General features: G+C 35.9%; 1 protein-coding gene and 1 pseudogene across 3 annotated transcripts in view; one reads left to right on the top strand and one right to left on the bottom strand.

The window, feature by feature from the left end:
- The window catches only part of SLC4A10 (solute carrier family 4 member 10), a 212320-nt gene that overhangs the window by 34148 nt on the left and 154575 nt on the right, over positions 1-23597 (bottom strand). For all 3 annotated transcript variants that reach the window (XM_058549098.1, XM_058549099.1, XM_058549100.1), the window contains 2 exons: positions 6513-6618; positions 820-981 (listed from right to left, as the gene is read on the bottom strand). In XM_058549098.1, the coding sequence (XP_058405081.1) occupies positions 820-981; positions 6513-6618 (268 nt within the window). The remainder of the gene's footprint in view (positions 1-819; positions 982-6512; positions 6619-23597) is intronic.
- Positions 22373-23003, top strand: LOC131410772 (ribulose-phosphate 3-epimerase-like; annotated as a pseudogene).

Below are 23597 nucleotides of genomic sequence, written 5' to 3'. Positions count from 1 at the left end.
TGCAGGAGATTATTGTTTCAACTTACAAAAAAATAATTTTGTATTAATTGAATTAAGCTTTCAGGGGAAAGAAATGAATCTTCTACCTTAGGGAAGGAAGAGGTGACATTATAGAAGTTTTCTCTGGAAGAAACTTCTTAAAATATTTTCCCAGAGTGGAATTTTGATCATAATCTTTAGCTCATCCCTAAAAAGCTTGTTTTCTTGTTTCTTTTCTTTTCTTTTTTTTTTTGGCTGAGTCAGACATTATAGGTGTTACTTTACAGTGTTAAATATTGAACTAAGCTGTTTCTCTGTTTACTTTCCTTTCCAAATATGCAGATGCAAACGTGGTGGGTTAGGGGGAGGGACTGACACTTTAAAAACGAAAAAGAAAATAGTGTTCCAATGAGCCTTGCAGGGCTTTCCCAATTAGAGAAAGTAACAGGGGTTCCTATGAGGTATCTGTCAGGCTGGAATAGTTCCCACTGTTCACTGGGCAAGAATAATGATAATTATTCTTGTGATATCAGTAATGCAGTGTGTGCTTTTGATTTCCAGAAACATGAGTGGGAAAGTGAAAGTTTATTTTTGGGATTTGAAGTTAGGTGAAAAGCCTAGAGGGCATGTGCACTCCCAACACCCTGTATCACAAAATGCTTTCTCTTCCTCTCCCTCGCTGCACCACACTCCTAAAATGACAGCTCACTCACACAAAAGCCTTTTAGTGGCTCCTTTTATAACAGCAACTGCTCTTTCTTTTGTCCTAAAACATATATGACTCTATAACATGCTTTATGTTGGTTTACATTTTGATCAGGAGAATTGTAGTCTAAGTACCTTGGTTGGAAAATAGCGGCTGGTCTTGAACTGCTTCAGGGTGGCTGACAGAGTAACTGTGGAAAAGAACAGGATCACTGACCAAAACAGAACATCTGGAACATATGGGTGATCATGGCCGCAGGCTCGTCCAACATACTCTCCATGCAATGATTTGCATTCCTGCCAGAGGAAGTAAAACAAATGGACACATTTCTTCCAGAAAACTAACATCTTAAGATCCAATTGCAGTTGAGATGCTGTGTTTTTCATCTATTGCTCTCACAATGATTTAATAGATAGCACAGTATGTTTTATGAATTCTATTTGGATAGGTAGTGAAAAATACCAAAGATTTATATTATGTTACATTTGAACATGAACCACTTTTAAAATTTTTGCCTTTTTCAAATTAAATTTAAACCTAGAAAACTAATTGATTTACCAATCATTGTGTACTTAACCTAATAGCTACTAAGTTCCTAACACCAGATTTATTGAAAATATGGCACATTTGAGAAGTGAGTTACTAGAATTACTAGAGTCAGACACTATGCCAAGCCATTTAACTACATCATCCTAATTAATTTTCACATCAACCCTATAAAATAGGTAGATGTTATTATTTCTACTTCCTATCTGAGGAAACTGAGGCATAGAGAAGTTAAGTAATTTGCTGTGGCCTCACCGCTGCATGGGGACAGCAAAGTGCTGCCTATGGTTGGACTATTATTGCATATTAAAGAAGAACAATGGTTTTGTAGAATTATCTAGCCCAAAAGCAACCAAGAAATGTGAGAAAGGCATCAAGAAGACTATGATATATTATTACTGGAATGAAATTCGGGGTCAAAGATAGGGCTCAAACTTAGATTACAGGACAAAAGAGAAGAAGTTACTACATGAGCAAGGCAAAACTCACATTTACTCTGACTTCTCCGTGGACTTTTTTTCCTGGTATGTATTTTTATAAGGCCCTGAAGGATCATTTCTAATTACTGTCTTAGCCATGAGGTGGCAGCAAAGTCAAAAAAATTTCCTTTCTCCAAGAAAAACTGAGCCTTTCAAACGTCAATATTTTGAAATAAAAAATTTTCTTTCAAACTCATTTTGGTTTATCTTATTTTATTTTAAAGATTAGATTACCAAAGTACTAATTTTTATTTCAAAACAGAGAAAAGAATTGTTTAAGCGATCCAGTGACCTCATTAGTACTTGAGACATTCGAGAGCTGAACACAAATTGAATCGTGCCAGAAAGATCTTGGAGAAAAATGTGAACTGATGGACTGATCATCAACACAGCGTCTGCCCAATGAACAAAACCTCAGGCCCTGGAGTCCTTGTATAGCAGAAAATAAATACCTTCAAAAGATTCTAGAATAAATTACAGATAGCTACATTGTTATCCAAAAACAAACAAACAACTAGTAAGATCTACTTGGGGCAGCTATCCCTAAGGCTAGGATTCTTGAGAAATATTGTTAGTATATCTTATAATTATCTAAAAGAATTCTGTCCCCTTTTCTCATCTAACTGCAAACACCTTCCTTGCTAGCTAAAGTTGAATTCCAATTATCTATGTTAAGCTAATACAGAGCACAATAACTTGGCTAATTGAAAAACCAACGAAAAATCCCCCAGGCCTTAAATTATAGCTTTAATTTTTCTTCTCTCAAAACTCTGTAAAAGCAGATAAAGTAGCAAAAATGAATCCTTGCATTTTTTAGTCCCTTCTCTTGTGCCTGTCCAGAGATGCTAGTAGAGTATTACTAAGCAAAGTAACAGTTAAGCAGAATGGCTAAATACAACAAGGAGCTAGAAGCTCCACTTTAAACACATTATCTATAGATTTGTGATCATCCTCAGTCTTTTGTGCAGATATAAAAGTCTTCTAAATGTTGCTTGGACTTGGCTGGGTCTTATGTTCAATTCTTAAGAACACAGATGCCATTTAAAGGATCATTTAACTGTCTTATAATGTATAATAAATTGCCAATAGCTTGTCTAGTTACTGTAATTCAAAGCAAATTTGAAAAAGATATTTATTTTTTTCTTCCTTTTTGGGGGACAGTATGTTACCAAAAAAAATTGTGACCTACCAAATTATACATTTATTTCCTGGTTTATACTAACTGTACCCCTGACACACACACACACACACACACACACACACACACACACACGCACAAAATAAGTCCGGAGACTTAGACATGAAAACCAAATCTAAATCTTGTTCTTATTTTGAGCCTAACATATGGTTTCACTTACAAAAATGAAAAAAATGCTTGTTGACAAACTCATTTCTACTAATTATTCTTCAAACACGTTCTAAGTTTCAACAGTTTTATAAGCTGGTAGAAATTAAGTTTGATAAAATAAGAAATTAAAGTTGGCATTAGTGTCTTGCCCCGTATATACATACAAGCTAAATGTGTAATTCTGGCACTGAGACAATTCTTAACCAGCTGCTAGTTAATTGCTTGTGAATATTTTAAACCTTGCCTAGGAATTCCTTATAACGACTTATTTTGAGATACTGTTAAAATATATATATAAAAAGAGAAACTCAAATATACTAGCTTGCCATAAAAGACTTAAACATTATTCACAATAGCCAAGATATGGAAATAACCTAAATTTCTGTTGATAGATGAATGGATTAAGAGAATGTGATATAAATTTATAATGGAATATCATTCACCCTTAAAAAAGAAGGAAATCCTGTCATTTGCAACAACATGGATGAATCTGGAGGATATTATGCTGAGTGAAATAAGTCAGACACAGCAAGACAAATACTGCATGATTTCACTTACATATGGAATCTAAAAAAGTCAAACTCATAGAAGTGGAGAGTAGAATGATGGTTACCAAGGGCAGGGGGGAGAGGGGAAAATGAGGAAATATTGGTCAAAGGGTACAAAGTTTCAGTTATGCAGGATGAATAAATTTTGAATATCTAATGTATAACATGGTGACTACGGTTAATAATACTATATTATACAGTTGAGATTTGCTAAGAGAGTAGATCTTAATTGTTCTCATGAAAAAAAGGTAACTATGTGAGATGACAAGTATGTATCATACACTTTAACTATATACAATTTTTTTTTGTCAATTATACCTTAACAAAGCTGGAAAATAAAATGAACCAAAACCAAATACTTGCAGTAAATAGTAAATTTGTAATATGGGACTATTTTTCAAAACAATCATTAAATGTTTATGGAACACTTACTATGCACACAGCAGTTTGGGAGAATCAAAGAAAGCTAAAGTTCTTTGCACTTGCTGAGTTAGCAAGATATAAATTACAATTCATGGGATACGTAACAATTCAATAAAAAAATTATCAAATGAATAATATATAAAGTAAATGTTATACCACTATTTTTATAAAACTAGTTGTAATAGCCATTAGCACAGTGCTTTATTAATAAAATGCTTTTGGTGGTACTGATGATTACGCTGAGGAAAAAAAACCTAGCATAACAATTAAGACAAAAAAAATTTAATGGTCTTCATTGCCTTAACAATTACAAGATTTTTTCATTATGTAGCATTCCCTTTGGTGATAAAGGCTATTTCTGGTCAAGATTAGCAATTATCCATTGCAAATACTGCTTTTAACTAATGAAAAATAGTATGAAAATTTCTGCCAGAATGTTAGCACCTAGTACAGAACTTTAAAAAAAGAAAATCCACAGTGCTGGATTTGCTTTGATTGCAAAATATTTTTCACTGTATTCTGCTTGACCCTAAAACTTTTAATATCTAAAATTAACTCATGGTTAGCCAGATCAATTGTGCTGTGAGTCTCTTAGAAGGTAATTATTCAGGATTCGCTATTACATAAAATGAATACTATTATTTAATCTTAAATTATTCAGAGATTATATAACACATAGAGTAAATTATCATCTTAAATAATTTAGAGATGGGATTATTGGGTTTCTGCATTGAAGTGGACACCAACGTGAGGGACACAGCAAGAGACTCATTAGACTTAATATCCTGATAATTTACAAAATGGAAGATACACTGCTGAATGGATCAACCACAATCCCATGTCTAAATTCTGAATAACGATAGCATTCTTTCTTGTTCAGCTCATCATTTCTTTTACTGGTCAATTTAAATGGCTGTCTGAGAGGAAGCAGTCTAGTAATGTTATTTTTCTAGGGGAAAATAGAACAGAATAACTGTTAACTATAACAGAAGAAAACAACAAGAGTAAGTAAAGGTTTATTCTAGAGAAAATGAGTACGGTAAGAAAAAAGGTAGTAGGGGGCCGGCCCCATGGCTTAGCGGTTAAGTGGCGCGCTCTGCTACTGGCGGCCCAGGTACGGACCCTGGGCGCGCACCGACGCACTGCTTCTCCGGCCATGCTGAGGCTGCGTCCCACATACAGCAATTAGAAGGATGTGCAACTATGACATACAACTATCTACTGGAGCTTTGGGGAAAAAGAGGAGGAGGATTGGCAATAGTTGTTAGCTCAGAGCTCGTCTTCCTTAGCAAAAAGAGGAGGATTGGCATGGATGTTAGCTCAGGGCTGATCTTCCTCACAAAAAAATAAAATAAAATAAACTTTAAAAAAAAAAAAGAAAAATGGTAGTAAAATATAGGTCAAGATAGAATTTTAAATGGAGGGTAAATCATTTGATTTTGATTCTGAAAGAAAACATATAATGGGGAAAATTGAGAAAATAGGCACTAGGTTAGTGGTCTTATAAGAATCACGTTTACAGTTTTATAATATTTGTACAACAAAAAAGATTTCTACATGCCACTAACTGGCTCACTTACTAATGATGTATGTTTCATAAAATGAACTAGAATTCATATAGTTTTATGCTGATAGTGATAATGGGATTTGAGCTTATATAGGTAGGTAAAGTGGCAGAAACTCTGGATTGCAATGTTTGTAACTGGGAAGAATAGAAAATAAACTAGGACGACTCAGATTTTAATATTTATTAAAAGCAGAATATTTTGAATTTTTTTAATAAAGAGGTACACAAACATTATAAGAGATTAAGAACTGAGAAATGCAGCTATGAGGAAAAAAAAGAAATCACAAAACAGAGGGAAGCCAGAAAAAATTCTTAAAAGGTACAGGATTTAACCTGGATAGGTGAAAAATATATTGCCAGCCCCTTTGTTAAGCAGGAGATAAGAAGAAAATGGAAGTAAGAAAGCCTTTCCTGAGGGAGATGCCAGAATTTTGTTAAGAAAAGTGACTTTTGCTCTTCCCAAAGACTTCAACATTTACACTAAAATATTAACAAACATCCCCTCCCCCTCAGCATATTCTGAACAGCTGGAGCAGTGTTACAAGAGTAAAGTAAAAGCGTTCTGGGTTCTTTACACAGAAGGCCGACTTAGTTCTGCCATATGGTTTCATTTAGGTCAACACCACTCTTATTTAATGTGCTTTCAGTTAACCTAGTCATATGACACTGTATATGTGTGCTTTTAGAGCAACTCAAGCCTACTATTATTAGAAAAATTTAATAATAAAAGAAAATCCCAGTTTACTGATGAATACTTGAAATGAATGAAATTAAAATTAAGACAAAACTATCACTTTTACAATAGTATGCATTCAAAACAGTTTAATCTACTCACAATAACTCATTCAAAATGTCAACAAAAGCCCTTATAGTAATAAGATTCAAGATATGACTTATTTTTCAATGTTTCACTTACCGACACAGTTAGGTTCTCCCAAATTATGTCAGAGGCAGAAATATTGGACTCCTTCCATTCCTTCAATGTGTCATTGCTAGGATTATGTGGTTCCACACAGTTACACCTGAAAAGGGAAAATAGTCTCTTTTGTGAAATAAGTATTTTTTTTGTCAATGTACTCAAAACAAATGTGTAATGGGTCCTTCTTCCCAGTCTTAGCCTTCCTCCATCTGAGAGACAAGTAATTAAGTCATCCTAAACTCAAAGACACATTATTTCCAGAAAGCAGGATAGATATATTGCTAGGACACTAGACCACTCTATAAGGTTTCCTGGAATGAGAGGTCATTCCCTCTCTGCCCCAGTCAGAGGAAATTTTTTAAAGCGTAGTTTAGAACACAGGGCTGTTGGGGCCTTTCAAACCGGGATGCCTTCCAGACCTTACAATGACCATTTACCCCTAAATTATAAGTCAAGAAGAAAAAATGATAAACATCCAAATCTATTATTATAATTTACTTATTTTTATTAATATTGTACAACCATATCATATTTAACTCATATTCTTAAGATCATTTATAATTTTGCTATGTAATTCAAAATTAAAGCTAGGTTGAAGCAAGAATCCTAGGTATCTCAGGATATACTGTTCTTTGTGATGAGTGATAGCCCTATTAAAAATCAAACAATCAATACACAAAAGTTTTTTGAGTACCTATATAAGGTAACATGGTGAATGCTAGGTGGGGGTAAGAGCAGAGACAATAAGAAAGAGTTGGGCATAGTGGTATTATTATGTAATAGGAACTAGTTTTTAACCTCATGTTCTTGATAACTTTACAAATAAATGAGAAGAAGACAAGCAAAGATTACCAACAAATTAATGGTCTAGATGTTAACTTGAATTTACAAATAGTTTGTTTCCAAAAATTCATTCATAAGCCTACTATTTGTCCTTCAGAAAGCATTTTCTTATAGAAGCATTTTATAAAAATGGTGGTTGGGCTCCAGATTAACCCACATACATTATATAACTTGAAAATTAGTTAGACTCATGTTTTAGTGATATTAATTGAAATGTAGAACCCTGACTACCATTTCTAACATTGTTTTTATAGGAAAATATCTTACAGTTTCTACTTGGTAAATCCCTCTGCCTGAGCAACAGTCTCTCTTGTCTTCTATATCAGGAACTTAGTTTATTCTCTACCACCACTCATTCATTTTTCAAAGAGTATTGAGTGTATATTATTCCAAGAAACTCTACTTGACTTGGGCAATACAGACAGGCATAGTTCCTGCTCTCACTAAGGGAGGTTAGAGGATTCCCCAGCTGGGTTCACTTGGGGCTGGGCCTCTACGAGGACAGAGGATTCCAGTGAGAAAGTTGGTGACAAGGGTTTTAAGGGAATGGGATACGGAAGCATAGCTACTCCAGGCAGCTGCAATGACCTCCATGATAGCAGAGGGAAGAGCTACAGCAAAAGGGAAACAAAGGCACCTGAGACGCAGTAATAGACATTAATAAATCCAATTGATTTAAAGCTATAGGCTCCTAAGTCCCAGATTGGATATACATAGTGTCGTAGAACACAGGCCTTTGTGTCAGAAAGCTCTGTCCTTTACTGGCTGTGTGGCCATGGGCAAATTATTTAAGCACTCTAAGTCTTGGCTTCCTCATAAGTAAAATGGGGATAAAAATGCTTACCTAGTAGAGCTATTTTGAAGAATAAGTAACACAATACATATTAAGTGCCTGGTTTAAATCTAGTCAGTTTTGAAATTTGTGACTGCTATTGTCATGAAGATCATCATCAATATTATATTCTGGTTCATTTTTCATCTTTCACAAAATGCAATAAAACTGTTAACTTTCACCTTGATATAACACAAAAAAACAGTAGGCTTTCTCTAATATTCTGATATTCTTTTCATTTTCCTTCCAATGCTTTAAAGAGAATTTAATTATGACCAGCATTAGAACAATTTGGCTACTATCACTACAATCTATCAAAAGAAACAAAATTCCTGCTTTCAGTTTTGACTCTGGGTCATTAGGTCACTAGGAAAATATATTAAAGATAATATATGCACACAGAGAGAATAATTTAGTTTTAAAAGAGCTTAAATTATTAAAAAAGAAATAACACTAAAACTATTAAGTTGCTAAATATTTTCTAAAATTAAGAATCAGATTTAGTTTCTGGTTTAAGAAAGAGGACTGAATACACATGTTTATTTTCTCTCATTACCTAGAATTCATTAAGTAAAAGAATAATATAAAAAGAAACATAGGAGGAAACACCAGCAAAAGAGAGATGTAAATAAATGGAATATGAAAAGCATATGAAAGCAGGATGTTTGAAAAAGCAGAACAGAGTAATAATAACAGCAATAGTAGTACTTTTACATTTAATCCTTAAAATAATCCACACGAAAATATTGAGGCACAAGTGACTTGGCCAAGGTTACACAGCTAGAAAAGTCAGAGCCAGAACTTAAACCTAGGCAGTCCACTCCTAATCACTAGAATATATATCTCCTTCCAACTGCAGTAAAGGAGGGACCTAGCCTTCCCAGTGGAATCCCAAGGAAGGTCTAGACTAAGAGAAGGGCTCACACTCAACGAGAAGTAGAGTAAGAGGTGGAACTGAAAATATGGGAACTAATTGAGAGTCCAACTACATAACAGTTGATTCCAGAAATCCTCTCCCCACTACTATATACTTACACACATACTCCTTCTCCATAGAATGGCATCAGACTTTTCTCTCAGTAATACTATTAACATTATGAGTCAAAATTATTTTGAACCTAGAGTTATATATTGAGCCACACCATCAAATCAAATGTAAGGAAGAATAAAAAAGGTTAATTCTTGGTAGATTTCAGTTTTTCTTGCATGCATCCTTAATTAGAAAGCAAATTGATAAATAAAAAGGAAGATACGGGATGAAGAAAAGAGTGGTTCCAACCTAGGAAAGCAGTGAAAGAACTCTCAGAATGACAAATGTGTGGTAGAGCTCAAGAGCAAATCAGGGAAGGAGTGACATCACGAGATGGCTGACTAGAAAGTCCTAATCCTCATTCCCCTGCAGAAACACCAATTTAATGAAAATATATGGACCAAAATACTGTGATGAGAATTCCAGAATCCAGTTAAGATGTTGCAGTACCCTAGGTGACCACAGAGCTGAGAACAGCCACATTCAAGTGGGTAGGAAGAACAACCGCATCAGCCCCTCCTCCAAGCTGGCACAGCTCAGCAGTGGTAGAGAGCACCCTAGCTCATATTTTTCACATTAGGGGGAGAGAAAAGAGTAGAGGCTACATCTGACATTCCAGCTCTTCAGAGGGCTACCTGAGGGACTGGTTTCTGTCTTTTCTCATTCAGAGTACTATTGGAACCATCATAGTTTGGATGCCTAGGTGCACTGAAAACAAAGATGAAAGGGGAAAGTGGATTGCTGTGACTAGGATGGCTCAGTGAGATGAGGAGAAAATGAAAAACTTGAGGCTTCTCCCTCTGGAAATAGTAAGAGGAGTATGGCATGTGTTTGGTGTTCAAGCTTTGGGGAAGAGTGCCCAAGGTACAGGTATCTGTCTCACCTGACTCGGGGTGCTGATGGAGAGCCAGCATACTATGGATACCTGGTAGTCTCTGAGAACAAGGGAGATCAGGGCAGCTTGGTATAGAACTGGAGAAATTGTAGTGCCACAGATAGACACCAGAGGGAGCAAGAGATTATGAACGTCTAGAAAAATAAATCAGCAACCGTCTCTAATTGAGAAATTGCACACATAGGCCCAGAGAAGTTGCATTCCACCCCCACAAAAAAAAAAGTTACAGAGGCCTCCAGAATGTCCAGTCAGGTGGCTTAGTAAGGGTCTTCAGCTGTACAAAGCCAGTCCATAAAGACTAGGAGAGGTGACTGTTATTTCAAACATACCAATCCCAACACAAAGTTAAGAGACATATGAAGAAACAGGGAAACATGGCCCAAACAAAGGAACAAAATAAATCTCCAGAAATTTATCTTAAAGAAATGGAGGTGTATGAATTACCTGAAAAGGATTAAAATAGTCATCATAAAGATACTCTATGAGCTCAAGAAAACGTTGCATGAACAAAATGAGATTATCAACAAAGAGATACAAAATATTAAAAAGAACCAAACAGAAGTTTTGGAGCTGAAGAATACAATAACTGAACTGAAAAATTCACTAGAAGGGTTCAACATCAGCCTCAATCAAACAGAAGAAAGAATCAGTAAACTCAAAGCAGGTCATTTGAAATTATCCAATCAGACAATCCAGAAAAAAAGAAAAAATTAATAAAAAGAGTGAAGAAAGCCTAAGGAACATATGGGATACCATCATGCAGAACAATATATGCATCATTGCAGTCCCAGAAGAAGAAGAAAGAGAATAAGGGACAGAAAGCCTATTTAAAGAAATAGTGGCCAAAAACTTCCCAAATCTGGGGCAGGAAATGGACATCCAGATTTAAGAAGCCCAACAAACTCCAACGATAGTGAATCCAAAGAAATCCACATGACACACATTATAATCGAACAGTCAAAAATCAAAGACAGAGAGAGAATTTTGAAAGCGGCAAGAGAAAAGCAATTCACCATGTGCAACAGAACCTCCATAAGACTATCAGTGGACTTTTCAGTAGGAACTTTGCAGGTCAGATGGGAGTGGGATGACATATAGGCATGCCTTGGAGAATTGCAGGTATGGTTCCAGATCATCAAAATAAAGCAAATATCACAATAAAGTGAGTCACACAAATTTTTTGGTTTCCCAGTGCATATAAAAGTTATGTTTATACTATCCTGTAGTCTATTAAGTGTCAATAGCATTATGTCTAAAAAAGACAATGTACATACCTTAATTTAAAACTACTTTATTGCTAAAAACTGCTAATCATTACCTGAGCCTTCAGCAAGTCATAACCTTTTTGCTGGCAGCAGGTCTTAAAAAAACACAAGGTCTGTGAAGAGCAATAAAGCAAAGCACAATAAAATGAGTATGCCTGAAAGTACTGAAAAAGAAAAACTGTTAACCAAGAATACTATATCTGGCAAAATCATCCTTCAATAATGAAGCAGAAATAAAACCTTCCTAGATTAAAAAAAAAAAATGCTGAGGAAGTTCATCATCACTACACCTGACTTTATAAGAAATACTAAAGTGAATCCTTCATGCTGAAACAAAAGGATGCTGAACAGCAACACAAAAGCACATGAAAGTATAAAGTTTGCTAGTAATAGTAAATATAAAAACAAATACAGAATACTGTAATGCTGGTTGGTGCATAAATCACTTTTAATTCTGGTATAAAAGTTGAAGGACAAAAATATAAAAAAATTGTACAAGGTATAGTATACTAGTATAAACTAGTATATAAAAGTATTAAAAAGAAGATATAATTTGTGACATCAATACTGTGTAAAGTGGAAGAAGTAAAAGTTAAGAGTATTTGTATGCAATTGAAGTTAGGTTGTTATCAGCTTAAATTAGATAGTTATAAGATGTTTTATGTAACCCCATGGTAACCGCAAAGAAAACACCTGTAGAATATACACAAAAGAAAATAAGAAAGAAATCAAAACATGTCACTACAAAAAATCAAAAAAACATTAAGGAAAAAAGAAAGAGAGGAAAACAGGGACAAAAATGCTACAAAACAGACAAAAAACAATTAACAAAATGACAATAGCAAGTCCTTCCTGATCAATAACTACTTAAATGTAAATAGATTCAACTCCCCAATCAAAACACATACAGTGGATGAATGGATTAAAAAAACAAGATCCAACTATAGCTGTCTAGAAGAGACTTTTAATTTAAGGACACACATAGGGTAAAAGTTAAAGGATAGAAAAAGATATTCAATGCAAATGGTAACCAAAAGAGAGCTGGGTGGGGGCTGGGAGTGCTTAATTATATCAGACAAAATAGACTTTAAGTCAAAAACTGTCAAAAGACACAAAGAAGGACACCATATAATGATAAAATGGTCAATTCACCAGGAAGATACAATAATTAAAAATACATATGCACTAACAGAAGAGCACCCAAATATATGAAGGAACCTTTGACAGAATTGAAGGGAAAATAGACAGTCATGCAATAATATTAGGAGATTTCAATATCTCACTTTAAATAATGGATAGAATCCAGAAAAAAGATAAATAAGGAAACAGGGGACTTGAATAACACTATAGATCAAATGAACCTAACAGCATACACAGACCGTTTCACCTAACAGCAGCAGAATACACAGCTTTCTCATGCACACACATGTTAGGTCACAAAACTAGTCTTAATAAATTTAAGAAGACTGAAATCAATACCAGGTATATTTTCCAACCACAATGGAATGAAACTAGAAATCAATAACAGAAGGAAAACTGGAAAATTCACAAATATGTGGAAATTAAACAACACACTCTTAAACAACCAATAGGTCAAAGAAGATATCAAAAGGGAAATTAGAAAATATCTTAAGACAAATAAAAATGAAAAGACAACATACTAAAACTTATGGGATGCAGCAAAAGCAGTATTGAGAGGGAAGTTTATAGCAATAAATGCCTACATTAAAAAAAAGGAAAAATCTCAAATAAACAATCTAACTTTAAACCACAAGTAACTAGAAAAAAGAAGAACAAACTAAGCCCAAAGTTAGCAAAAGGAAGGAAATAATAAAGATCAGAGCAGAAATAAATTAGAGACTAGAAAAACAATAGAAAAGATCAATGAAACTGTGTTGGTTTTTTGAAAAGATCTACAAAATTGACAAACTTTTAGCTAGACTAAGAAAAAAATAGAGAAGACTCAAAATTGGAAATGAAAGAGGAAACGTTATAACTGATGCCACAGAAATTAAAAGGATTAGAAGAGATTACTGTGAGTAAGTATTTGCCAACAAATTGCGTAGCCTCGAAGAAATGGACAAATTGCTAGAAACATGCAATCTACCATGACTGAATCATGAAGAAACAGAAATTCTGAACAGGCCTATATAACTAGTAAGGAGATTGAATCAGTAATCAAAAATCCTCCAGCAAAGAAAACCCATGACCAGACGGCTTCACTGGTGAATTCTACCAAACATTTAAGGAGGAATTGATGTCAGTTCTTCTCAAACTCTTCCACAAAATTGAAGAGGCAGGAGCACTTCCAAATTCATTTTATGAGGCCAGCATTACCCTGATACCAACACCAGAAAAATACACTATAAGAAAAGAAAACCACAAGCCAGTATCTCTGATGAATATATATGCAAAAATCCTCAACAAAATACTAGCAAACCAAATTCAATAGTACATTAAAAGGATCATACCTGATGACCAAGTGGGATTTATCCTTGGAATAAGGATATTCCTTATCCAACCAAGTAAAAATGGCTCAACATTCAAATATCATTCAGTGTGATATACCACATTAATAGAATAAAAATAAAAATCACCATGATCATCTCAATAGACACATAAAAAGCATTTGACAAATTCAACATCCTTTCATGATAAAAACACTCACCAAAGTAGGAAAATGAGAAAAATATCTCAACATAATAAAAGCCATATATGACAACCCCACAGCTAACATCATAATCAATGGGGAAAAATCAAAAGTTTTTCCTCTAAGATCAAGAACAAGACAAGATGCCCACTCCTGCCATTTCAATTCAACATAGTACTGAAAGTCCTAGAGCAATTAGGCAAGAAAAAGAAATAAAAGGCATCCAAACTGAAAAGGAAGAAGTAAAATTATTTCTGTTTGCAGATGACATGATCTCATATGTAGAAAACTCTAAAGATTTCACACACAAAAAACTGTAAGAAGTAATAAAAGAATTCAGCAAAGTTGCTGGATAAAAAATCAACATGCAAAACTCAGTTGAGTTTCTATGAACTAGCAATGAACAATCCAAAAAGGAAATTAAGAAAACAATTCCATTTCAATAGCATCAAAAAGAATAAAATACTTAGGAATAAACTTAACCAAACACATGAAAGACTTGTATGTTTAAAACTACAAAACACTGCTGAAACTAAAGACAACACAAATAAATGGAAAGATATAAATGTGTTTATGGATTGGAATACTTAATATTGTTAAAATGCCCATATAATCCAAAATGATCTACAAATTCAATGCAATCCTGGGGGCCAGCCCCATGGCATAGTGGTTAAGTGCATGTGCCCTGCTGCTGGTGGCCCAGGTTTGGATCCTGGGCACACACCAATGCACCACTTGTCAGGCCATGCTGTGGCAGTGTCCCAAATAAAGTGGAGGAAGAAGGGCACAGATGTTAGCCCAGGGCCTCCTCAGCAAAAAGAGGAGGATTGGCATGGATGTTAGCTCAGGGCTGATCTTCCTCACCAAAAAAAAAAAAAAATTCAATGCAATCCCTATCAAAATCCCAATGGCATTTTTACAGAAATAGAAAAAATAATCCTAGAATTTATATGGAACCACAAAGGATCTTAAATAGTCAGAACAAACTTGAGAAAAAAGAATAAAGTTGGAAGCCTCACACTTTCTGATTTCAAAGCATATTGTAAAGCCAGAGTGATCAAAACAGTGTGATACTTGCTTAAAGACAGATATATAGACCAATAGGACAGAATAGAGAGCCCAGAAATAAACCCTCACCTATGCAGTCAAACCTTTGACAAGGATGTGAAGAATACACAATGGGGAAACGATAGTCTCTTCAACAAATGGTGTCGGGAAAATTGGATATACTCATGCAAAAGAATGAAATTGTACCCTTTTATCTCACATCATACATAAAAATCAACTCAAAATGGATAAAAGAATTAAATACAAGAGTTGAAACTATAAAATTCCTAGAAGGAAACAGGGGGAAATCTTTATGACATTGGTCTTATTGTACAATATTTCTTTGATATGACACCAAAATCACAGGCAACAAAAGCAAAAATAGACAGTGGGACTACATCAAACTAAAAAGATTCTACATGGCAAAGGAAACAATCAACAGAGTGAAAAGGCAACCTATGGAATGGGAGAAAATATTTGCAAACTACATCTAATAAGACATTGGTACCCAAAATATATAGTCCTACAACTCAATAGCAATAAAACAAATAGCTCAATTTGAAAATGGGCAAAGGACTTGAATAGACATTTCTCCAAAGAAGACCTACAAATGGTCAACAGGTATATGAAAAGATGTTCAATATCACTAATCAGGGAAATACAAATCAAAACTACAATGAGATATCACCTCACACCTGTTAGGATGACCATTATAAACAAAACAAGAGAAAATAACAAGCATTGGTGAGGATGTGGAGAAATTGGAACCCTTGTGCACTGTTGTTAGGAACATAAAATGTTGCAGTTACTACAGAAAACAGTATGTAGGTTCCTCAAAAAATTAAAAATAGAACTACTATATGATCCAGCAATCCCACTTCTGGGTATTTATCCAAAAGAATTGAAACCAGGATCTTGAAAAGATATTTGCCTTCCCATGTTCATTGTTCACAATAGCAAGAGGTGAAAACAATCTAAATGTCCATCCACAGATGAATGGATAAAGAAAATGTGGTATACACATTCAATGGAATATTATTCAACCATTAAAAAAGAAACAAGGAAATCCTATCACACTCTACATCACAGATGAACATTGAGGACATTATATTAAGTGAAATAAGCCAGTCACAGAAGGACAAATAGCACATGATTCCACTTATATGAAGTATCTAAAGTAGTGAAACTTATAGAAACAGAAAGTGGAATGGTGGTTTCCAGGGGTGAGGGAGGGGGAAATGGGGAATCGCTGTTCAATGCGTATAGAGTTTTATTCACACAACATGAAAAAGCTCTACAGAGCTGCTGTACAACATCCACTGTCCCGTACACTTAAAATTTTAATAAGGAGACAATAGGATAGAATTATTGAATTTTTGGTAAAGCTTGAGGATATTCAAGCACAGAAGGCAAGAGAAAAGGAAAGCAGTCAGCAATTCTAGAAAAAAAAAAAGACTTTCCAAGAAAGGCATGTTCCAAAGAGGAAGAAAACAAAAATATGGAATGATTTTGAGCAGCTCATGAAATGCTGAAAAGGAGAATTCATTGGACCATGATGTTAAGAACATTGTTGGTTTTTTATTCTTCAGTATATATTTTTTGAGTTATTTTCTTAGTAGTAGCTATTAGGGCTTACCCCATACATCCAGCTTTAGGCTCCACTAATTGCTGGCTCATTACCCTATTGTTTTTGACAGTAACCTGGGGTATAAATTGCTATGGTAGTCTGATCCAATTAAACTCTAGCTCCTCCGCAGTTGAGATCATTGTCTGAGGTTTTTCTCACCCCAGAAGGGCTCTTCTTAGCTGTCCCTTTCCCTGGTTCTCTCTGGTATACTAACTGGCCTAATGTTTAGCCTATATCTCTCATAAAGCTACCTACTATCTCCTCTTAATTGCTTTCCACCGAAACTTCCATCATTTTTGAGAGCACATTTAGGTTATACCCTGTTCCAAATAAAACCAGTTCCTTTGGAAAGAGCTTCAGAGCTCCCCCTGGACAAAATCTCTGAGGTTTGGCTCAAGAGCTGGGGGCAGGGACAATGGCGTGCTTCCTTCTGAGTGACTCCTTGCTTTAGGAGTAGGGAGCTGGGCAGGGGCAGCGATCAGGGTCTTCTTGGCAATTGGGGCCATGGTATTTTCAGCTGTCCCTCCCTGAGGTAGAGCTTCCACCCTATGGATGGGGGCTGGGCGAATGAAGGAAGCCCCAATCTCTTGGATGCACTGACTTGGAATTTAGCTTCCTCAACACATGCAGGGGTGGGAGTGGGATGATAAATGCTGGCAGTCTGCCCTTCTTGGGAAGCTACCGTTGCCTTCCTCTGCGAGCTAGGAGGAAAGGGAGCCCTGTGTTCTTGGCTATACCTGCCTAGAGTGAAGCTTCTGTTATACTGAACCAGGAGGTGGGTAAGGAGGAAGTGGGTTGTGGCTCAAGTACCCCAGACTTGCTGTTCTCATCAAGATTTAATAGATTTCCTTTAATAAATGTTTCTTTATTGCTGCATGCCCTTAAGACAATTTCTAGAGACTTCAGGATAAAGGCTACAAAGTCTAGAGACTTTCCATTATTGCTTTTTAAAATGATTTTCACCAGTATGGTTGTTTCACCAGAAAGAGGGTCTTCAGAGCTCCTCATACCAGCATTCAGGAAGTACAGAACGTTGTTTTTTAAATGGCATAGGAATCATGATACGAGAGCCATAGAGAAAGAAATGTAATAACTGCACACTACTTGGCTTTAGAGTGAGCAATATTTACGTAGCTATAGTTATGTAAAGGTTTTAAAAACGTGGGGTTTTAAAAAAATTTTAGAATCAATCTTTAGGCAAATTATTTAACACTTAACTATGGTTACAGAATAAAAGGTATGTTAACAATCACTACAATAGAATTAGGGGTGGGGAGATAGAAGGAGGAATAGGGAGTTGGAAGGAAAGGTGAGAGTTATTCATCTCCTCTTACAAGGTAGGGAGTAAAGAGAACTATCTGAGGCTGATGGAACAAGAAATGGAAGTTCATACATGTTATTTGTTAATTTATGGTTACAGAGGTTATAGGACTGTTGGAATTTAGGATGTGATACAATTATATTGCAAGGAGAGTTAGAGTGAGAAGGAAGGTTGGAGGTAAGAGTAGAAAGTGAGCTAAATCCATATTTATAAGAGCAAAAGTACATCAGTCACATTTAACATTGGTAAACCAAGAAATAGTAATGTAAGCATATTATTTAGAGATATGTAACTACCATCAAAAATAAAAAAGTTTGTTAAAAGTGTTGCCTTTGAGTGAACTGGTGCTTTAATTATAATCTTCCTATACTATTTGCATTTTTCAGCATGTATTTGGATTGTTTTGATAATAATAAAATATATTTGGAAAAAACAATTGGTCCTCCTTGTGGCAGCTCTAAATTTACTTTCTTATTTCCAGGTGTACAAATTATCTCAAAGTCCAGCCTGTGTCTAGCTTTGTCTTCTTTTCTCTTTTAAAAATTCAAAAAGTTGGGGGCCGGCCCGGTGAAGCAAGGGGTTAAGTGCGCACACTCCGCTGCGGCGGCCCGGGGTTCACCAGTTCGGATCCCGGGCGCGCACAGATGCACCGCTTGTCAGGCCATGCTGTGGCGGCATCCCATATAAAGTAGAGAAAGACGGGCGTGGATGTTAGCCCAGGGCGAGTCTTCCTCAGCAAAAAAGAGGAGGATTGGCAGATGTTAGCTCAGGGCCCATCTTCCTCACCAAAAAAAAAAAAAAAAATTCAAAAGGTTGCAATCATGGGGAAACCATTCCAGTATCTCTCTTAAACATATCATACCCTGCTCGATTAGAATTGTATGCTCAAGCTATTTGGATTATTTTCAACAGTAGAAGGCAACTTATCATGTCATCACTGTTCAAAAAATGATCATCTTAGGTAGTATCTGTCTCTGGCTGCTTTTAAAACAGGTTATTTCTCAATGTCATTTTCATTATAGTTAAAAGCTTACTGCTTCTGTGACAAAAAAACATGTTAAACTTGCTTTTTGGTTATTAACTTAGTATATCCATCCTGTCTAGATTCTGAGATAAACAATGTTTAAATAATCATTATCATTTCTTTTGGCATCTTGAAAAATGATGTTTCAAGATTCTATTTGTAAGCATCATTAAAATAATGTCAGAGTCAGCATTTACTTGCAGCCATAATTACTTTTCCACTTTAGTTTACAAAAACAGCCTTATATCTTTTTCCATGTAGATAAGCATTATAGAAATACTAAGAATATGAAGATTGTTTAAAAATCATTGTACAAAATTAATTATTTGTGGATGTTGAATACACGATACTTTTGCGGCAGTCTACGTGTTAGACAATCTGTGTGCCACTTCAAATCCTATCAGCCCCACTCTTCTTCCAGCCTCCGCTGCAGTGACCAGTTCTGCACAGGCTTCAACTGGTCACTTTCGAGTGCAACCCCTTGGTGCCTTTCTTCAGGCTGCACCATGCATCTCTTGCTTCCTGCTCTTATACTGCTGCCATCCTTAACTAATGGGTGATAGGGGCTGATGGATATATGCTTCCCCTTTTCATTCCCAGGGCAAACAGTTGTGAGGTGTATTTCAAAAGCCTTCTTAAATAAAGATCCCATCAAATCAAGCATCAGTCACCTGTACTTATGACCAACTAGATAACACAATTTCTTAATGGTTTTATCTCCTTTTCTAGATCACTATATTAGTCTGCTTGGGCTGCAATAACAAAATACCATAGATTTGGTGTCTTAAACAATAAAAATTTATTTTCTCACAGATCTGGAGGCTTTAAGTCCAAGATCGGGGTGCCAGCATGGTTGGGTTCTGGTGAAGGCTCTCTGGCTTGCAGATGGCCACGTTCTCACTGTGTCCTCACATGGCAGAGAGAGAGGAGAGATCTCTTTCTCTCTTCCTCTTTTTATAAGATCACAGTTTTTCAGATTTGGGCCCCACTCTTAGGACCTCATTTAACCTTGATTATCTTCTCAAGACTATCTCCAAATGCAGTCACAATGGGAATTAGGGCTTCAACATATGAATTTTGAGGGGATACAATTCAGTCTATAGCAATCACTCTCCCTGTTCTTCACTCCTGCTCCTTAAGATCAATTAACCGTCAAGGAAACCTCTGTCTTAGGCTATGCTTTCAGGGGAACCCAGGTTACAATATGTTTTGTTCTATATGTGTGACAACCCAGAAAAAAAGGATCCCTTGAAACCTTAGTCATGAAGGCATTATGCACAATGCTTAATTAACTCAATAAAAAGTTAATGAGTTTCATGCAAGACACCATGGTAAGTGTAGTATTGAATAAAATAGACATGATCTTGGTGGCTTTCTTTAAATGCAGGAGACAAATATTAAACAGTCAATTACATAATTATATAAATACATTTGTGAAATGTACTATAAAGAAGTCTAGGCTGCTAAGAAGGTAAATAAAAGGTGAGCCACACTTTGAGTCTGGGTGCTCAAAGAAAATTTTAAGAAAATGAGGCTTAAGCTGAAGTTTAAAAAAGGAACAAAATTTAGTAAGAAATGGTGTGGGCAGGTGATGGTGTGGTTAGTACTAGTTATGCAGCCCTCAGATAAAGTCCATATGGTTAACTGAAAAGATCAGATCTAGGCCTATCTAGTATAATTGTAGCTCAAGCTCTCAAGGAATGACATTAAAGGAAAGTACTCAGGTCACTGAGATGTCTTCTAAGAAGAATCAGTGGACATTGCAGAGAATTGTGGTAGGAAAGATCCTGCATCTGGCATCCACCAAAAGGAAGTCCAGAAGACAGATTAGGTGAGTCCTGAAGTTCTGGAGCCACCACAGATGCCTAATCTATGTTATCATGGATATAAGAGCTGCATCGTACTCCCAGACCTGATTTCTGAGTCTGAGGTTGGGATCCAGGGACAAATTCTCACATGAATAACCTTTCCATACCTAATGAAGATACCTAGACTCTGGTCTAGGGACCAACAATTAACAGTAGAGCTCTCAGTAGCATATCTATAGTCTGAAATAAGACGACTACTTAGTAAAAAAAGTAGAACCTAAAGTATCCACATTGATCTTCCAAGTGGAGTCTGATACACCTATAGTAGCCTCCAAAAAACTGTGGGTTGTGTCTAGAATGTCTTGTCCTGAATATCTGGCTCCAATTTTGCAGTTGTGCCAGGATTAGATGAAAAAGCATTAGGTGAAAAAGCAAAGCTCGGGCCGGCCCCGTGGCTTGGCAGTTAAGTGTGTGCGTTCCGCTGCTGGTGGCCCGGGTTCGGATCCCGGGCGCGCACCGACGCACCGCATCTCCGGCCATGCTGAGGCCGCGTCCCACATAGAGCAACTAGAAGGATGTGCAACTACGACATGCAGCTACGTGCTGGGGCTTTGGGGGAAAAATAAATAAATAAAATTATATTTAAAAAAAAAAGAAAAGAAAAAGCAAAGCTCACAGACCTTCAAATGTCTTGTTACTGTTCATGCTCATATACGAACTTGCCAATCTGTATCTGGAAGCCAGTTTACTAGTAAGAGGCAGTGTGTTCCCATGGTGGAAAATTCCCCCAAATTGAACTTTCTGTGACATTATCGCAGAAAAAAAGGCCCAACACCATAGGAGTTTGATGGAGAAACATTTTCATACTCTGAAAATTTGGTAAAATAAGTTTATTGATGATAAAAAGAAATTAAAATGCAAAATAAGGAAAATATGCCAAATTTCTTGTGGGAGTAACATAATAAGAGAGAACTAGCATTAGAGTAGATTTATACATTAAATGAGTACGTATGCATACACATATATGCATACGCATAGAATTTTATTTGAAAAGAAGAATTTTATTTGAAATAACAGAATTTATTTTAAAAGAAGTTGGGAACAAAAACATTTATTAGCCCTTTGATCCCATTTATGTCACTAACAAAAGGCACATAAATGGAGACTTGAGGTTGTTTGCTTATTTTAGCAAAATCACTAAAGAAGTCAGCTCTTCTGTTATCTTACCCCATCCAAGTAACAAAAACAAAGCAAAATGCTAGTCCTGATTCATTTGAATAATAGGCAAGTAAACTTAAGACATAATTGATTCTAAAATAAATTCTTAAAAGCTATAACTCTTGCCTTTACTTTGATTTACACTGGGGAAAGTTAACCATTATTTCAAAAGAAAATTTAGTCACTGCTTAAAGATTAAAGTACTAACACACACACACACACAAAAGATAAATCAGGATGATGCTTTCATCTTGTCAGAGGAATCGTGGGGAAACTTGGCTCTTGGGAACCAGTACCATGGTGTTCAGCTGTAAGATTGGCCTGTCCATCCTCAACAGGAACCTGGTCAATTTGGGAGCTGAGTACCTCAGGATGCTGGCCTCCTGAGCCAATTATCTGCACCTGGATGTAACGGTGACTACCTTTCGTCACCCTGCGGTAGAGTGTCCCAAAGCAGCTAGACCAGGATCCTTTCTTTGACATGCATAGTATGGTGTACAGGCTGGAACAGTGAGTAAAGCCAGTGGATGCAGAAGGAGCCAATCAATATACCTTTCATTGTGAGGATACTGACAACCAGAGGCTTTGATTAAAGACATTTAGGAGAATGGAATGAAGGTTGGACTTGCCGTCAAACTAAGTACAGCTGAGTATTTGGCAGCATGGGCTAATGTAGATACAGCCTTGGTTATGCCAGTGGAACTTGGGTTTGGAGGGCAGAAATTTATGGAAGATGTGATGCCAAAGGTTCACCGGTTGAGGTCAGTGATGAAGTGGGTCATAACGCTATCCACAACTGTGCAAACAGGGGGCTAACAAGATTATGTCTGGCAGTGCTGTTATGAGGAATGAAGACTCCAGATCTGTGATCAATCTGTTAAGATATACTCACTCAGAGGCTGCTCAGAAACATTCTCTTCATCGGTGACATCTCAAGAAGCCCAATGTTTCTGCTCCTGAAATTTCCCTTTTACTGGAAAACAAGAATGTTGACTACCAAATCATATTGTATGAGGCAGTGCTGCTTTCCTGAGCACTTATTCATTCCAATGACTAAAACTCATTGTGCAAAATAGTCTAAGAGGTTAGAAATTGGAGTGTATACCTACATTTTCAGTGATGGAATTTAAATATCAGTGTGGTGAAATACCCTGTTTTTCCTGGGAGACTTGATTTTTACATAGAGTAAAAATATAGCTGTACTAAGATTATAAACAGAAATGTATCTTAATGCTTAAGGAAGGCATATCAGCTATTATGAAAAAATGATTTTTCTGCATTTCTGAAAAGAATTTTCTGTTGTTTCCCATCTGTTTTCCAAAAGCAAAGGAAATTCTTATGTTTTTTCTATTTTGTGTCACTTTGTGATTTGTGTATATCCTGGATAATATAAGTAGAATGGAACTTATGAAAAATATAAGCTTGGATCTGCCTGGGATGGCATACCATATTCTTCCTGCATCTAAAACATCTATTTCTTCCTTTTCACTTTATAATCAATACGTAGAAACTATTTTTAACA

The sequence above is a fragment of the Diceros bicornis genome, chromosome 10 (assembly GCF_020826845.1).
Source record: "Diceros bicornis minor isolate mBicDic1 chromosome 10, mDicBic1.mat.cur, whole genome shotgun sequence".
NCBI classification, from domain to species: Eukaryota; Metazoa; Chordata; class Mammalia; order Perissodactyla; family Rhinocerotidae; genus Diceros; species Diceros bicornis.
Note: the sequence above shows the minus strand (reverse complement) of the source record. Positions and strands in the feature narration are given on the sequence as shown.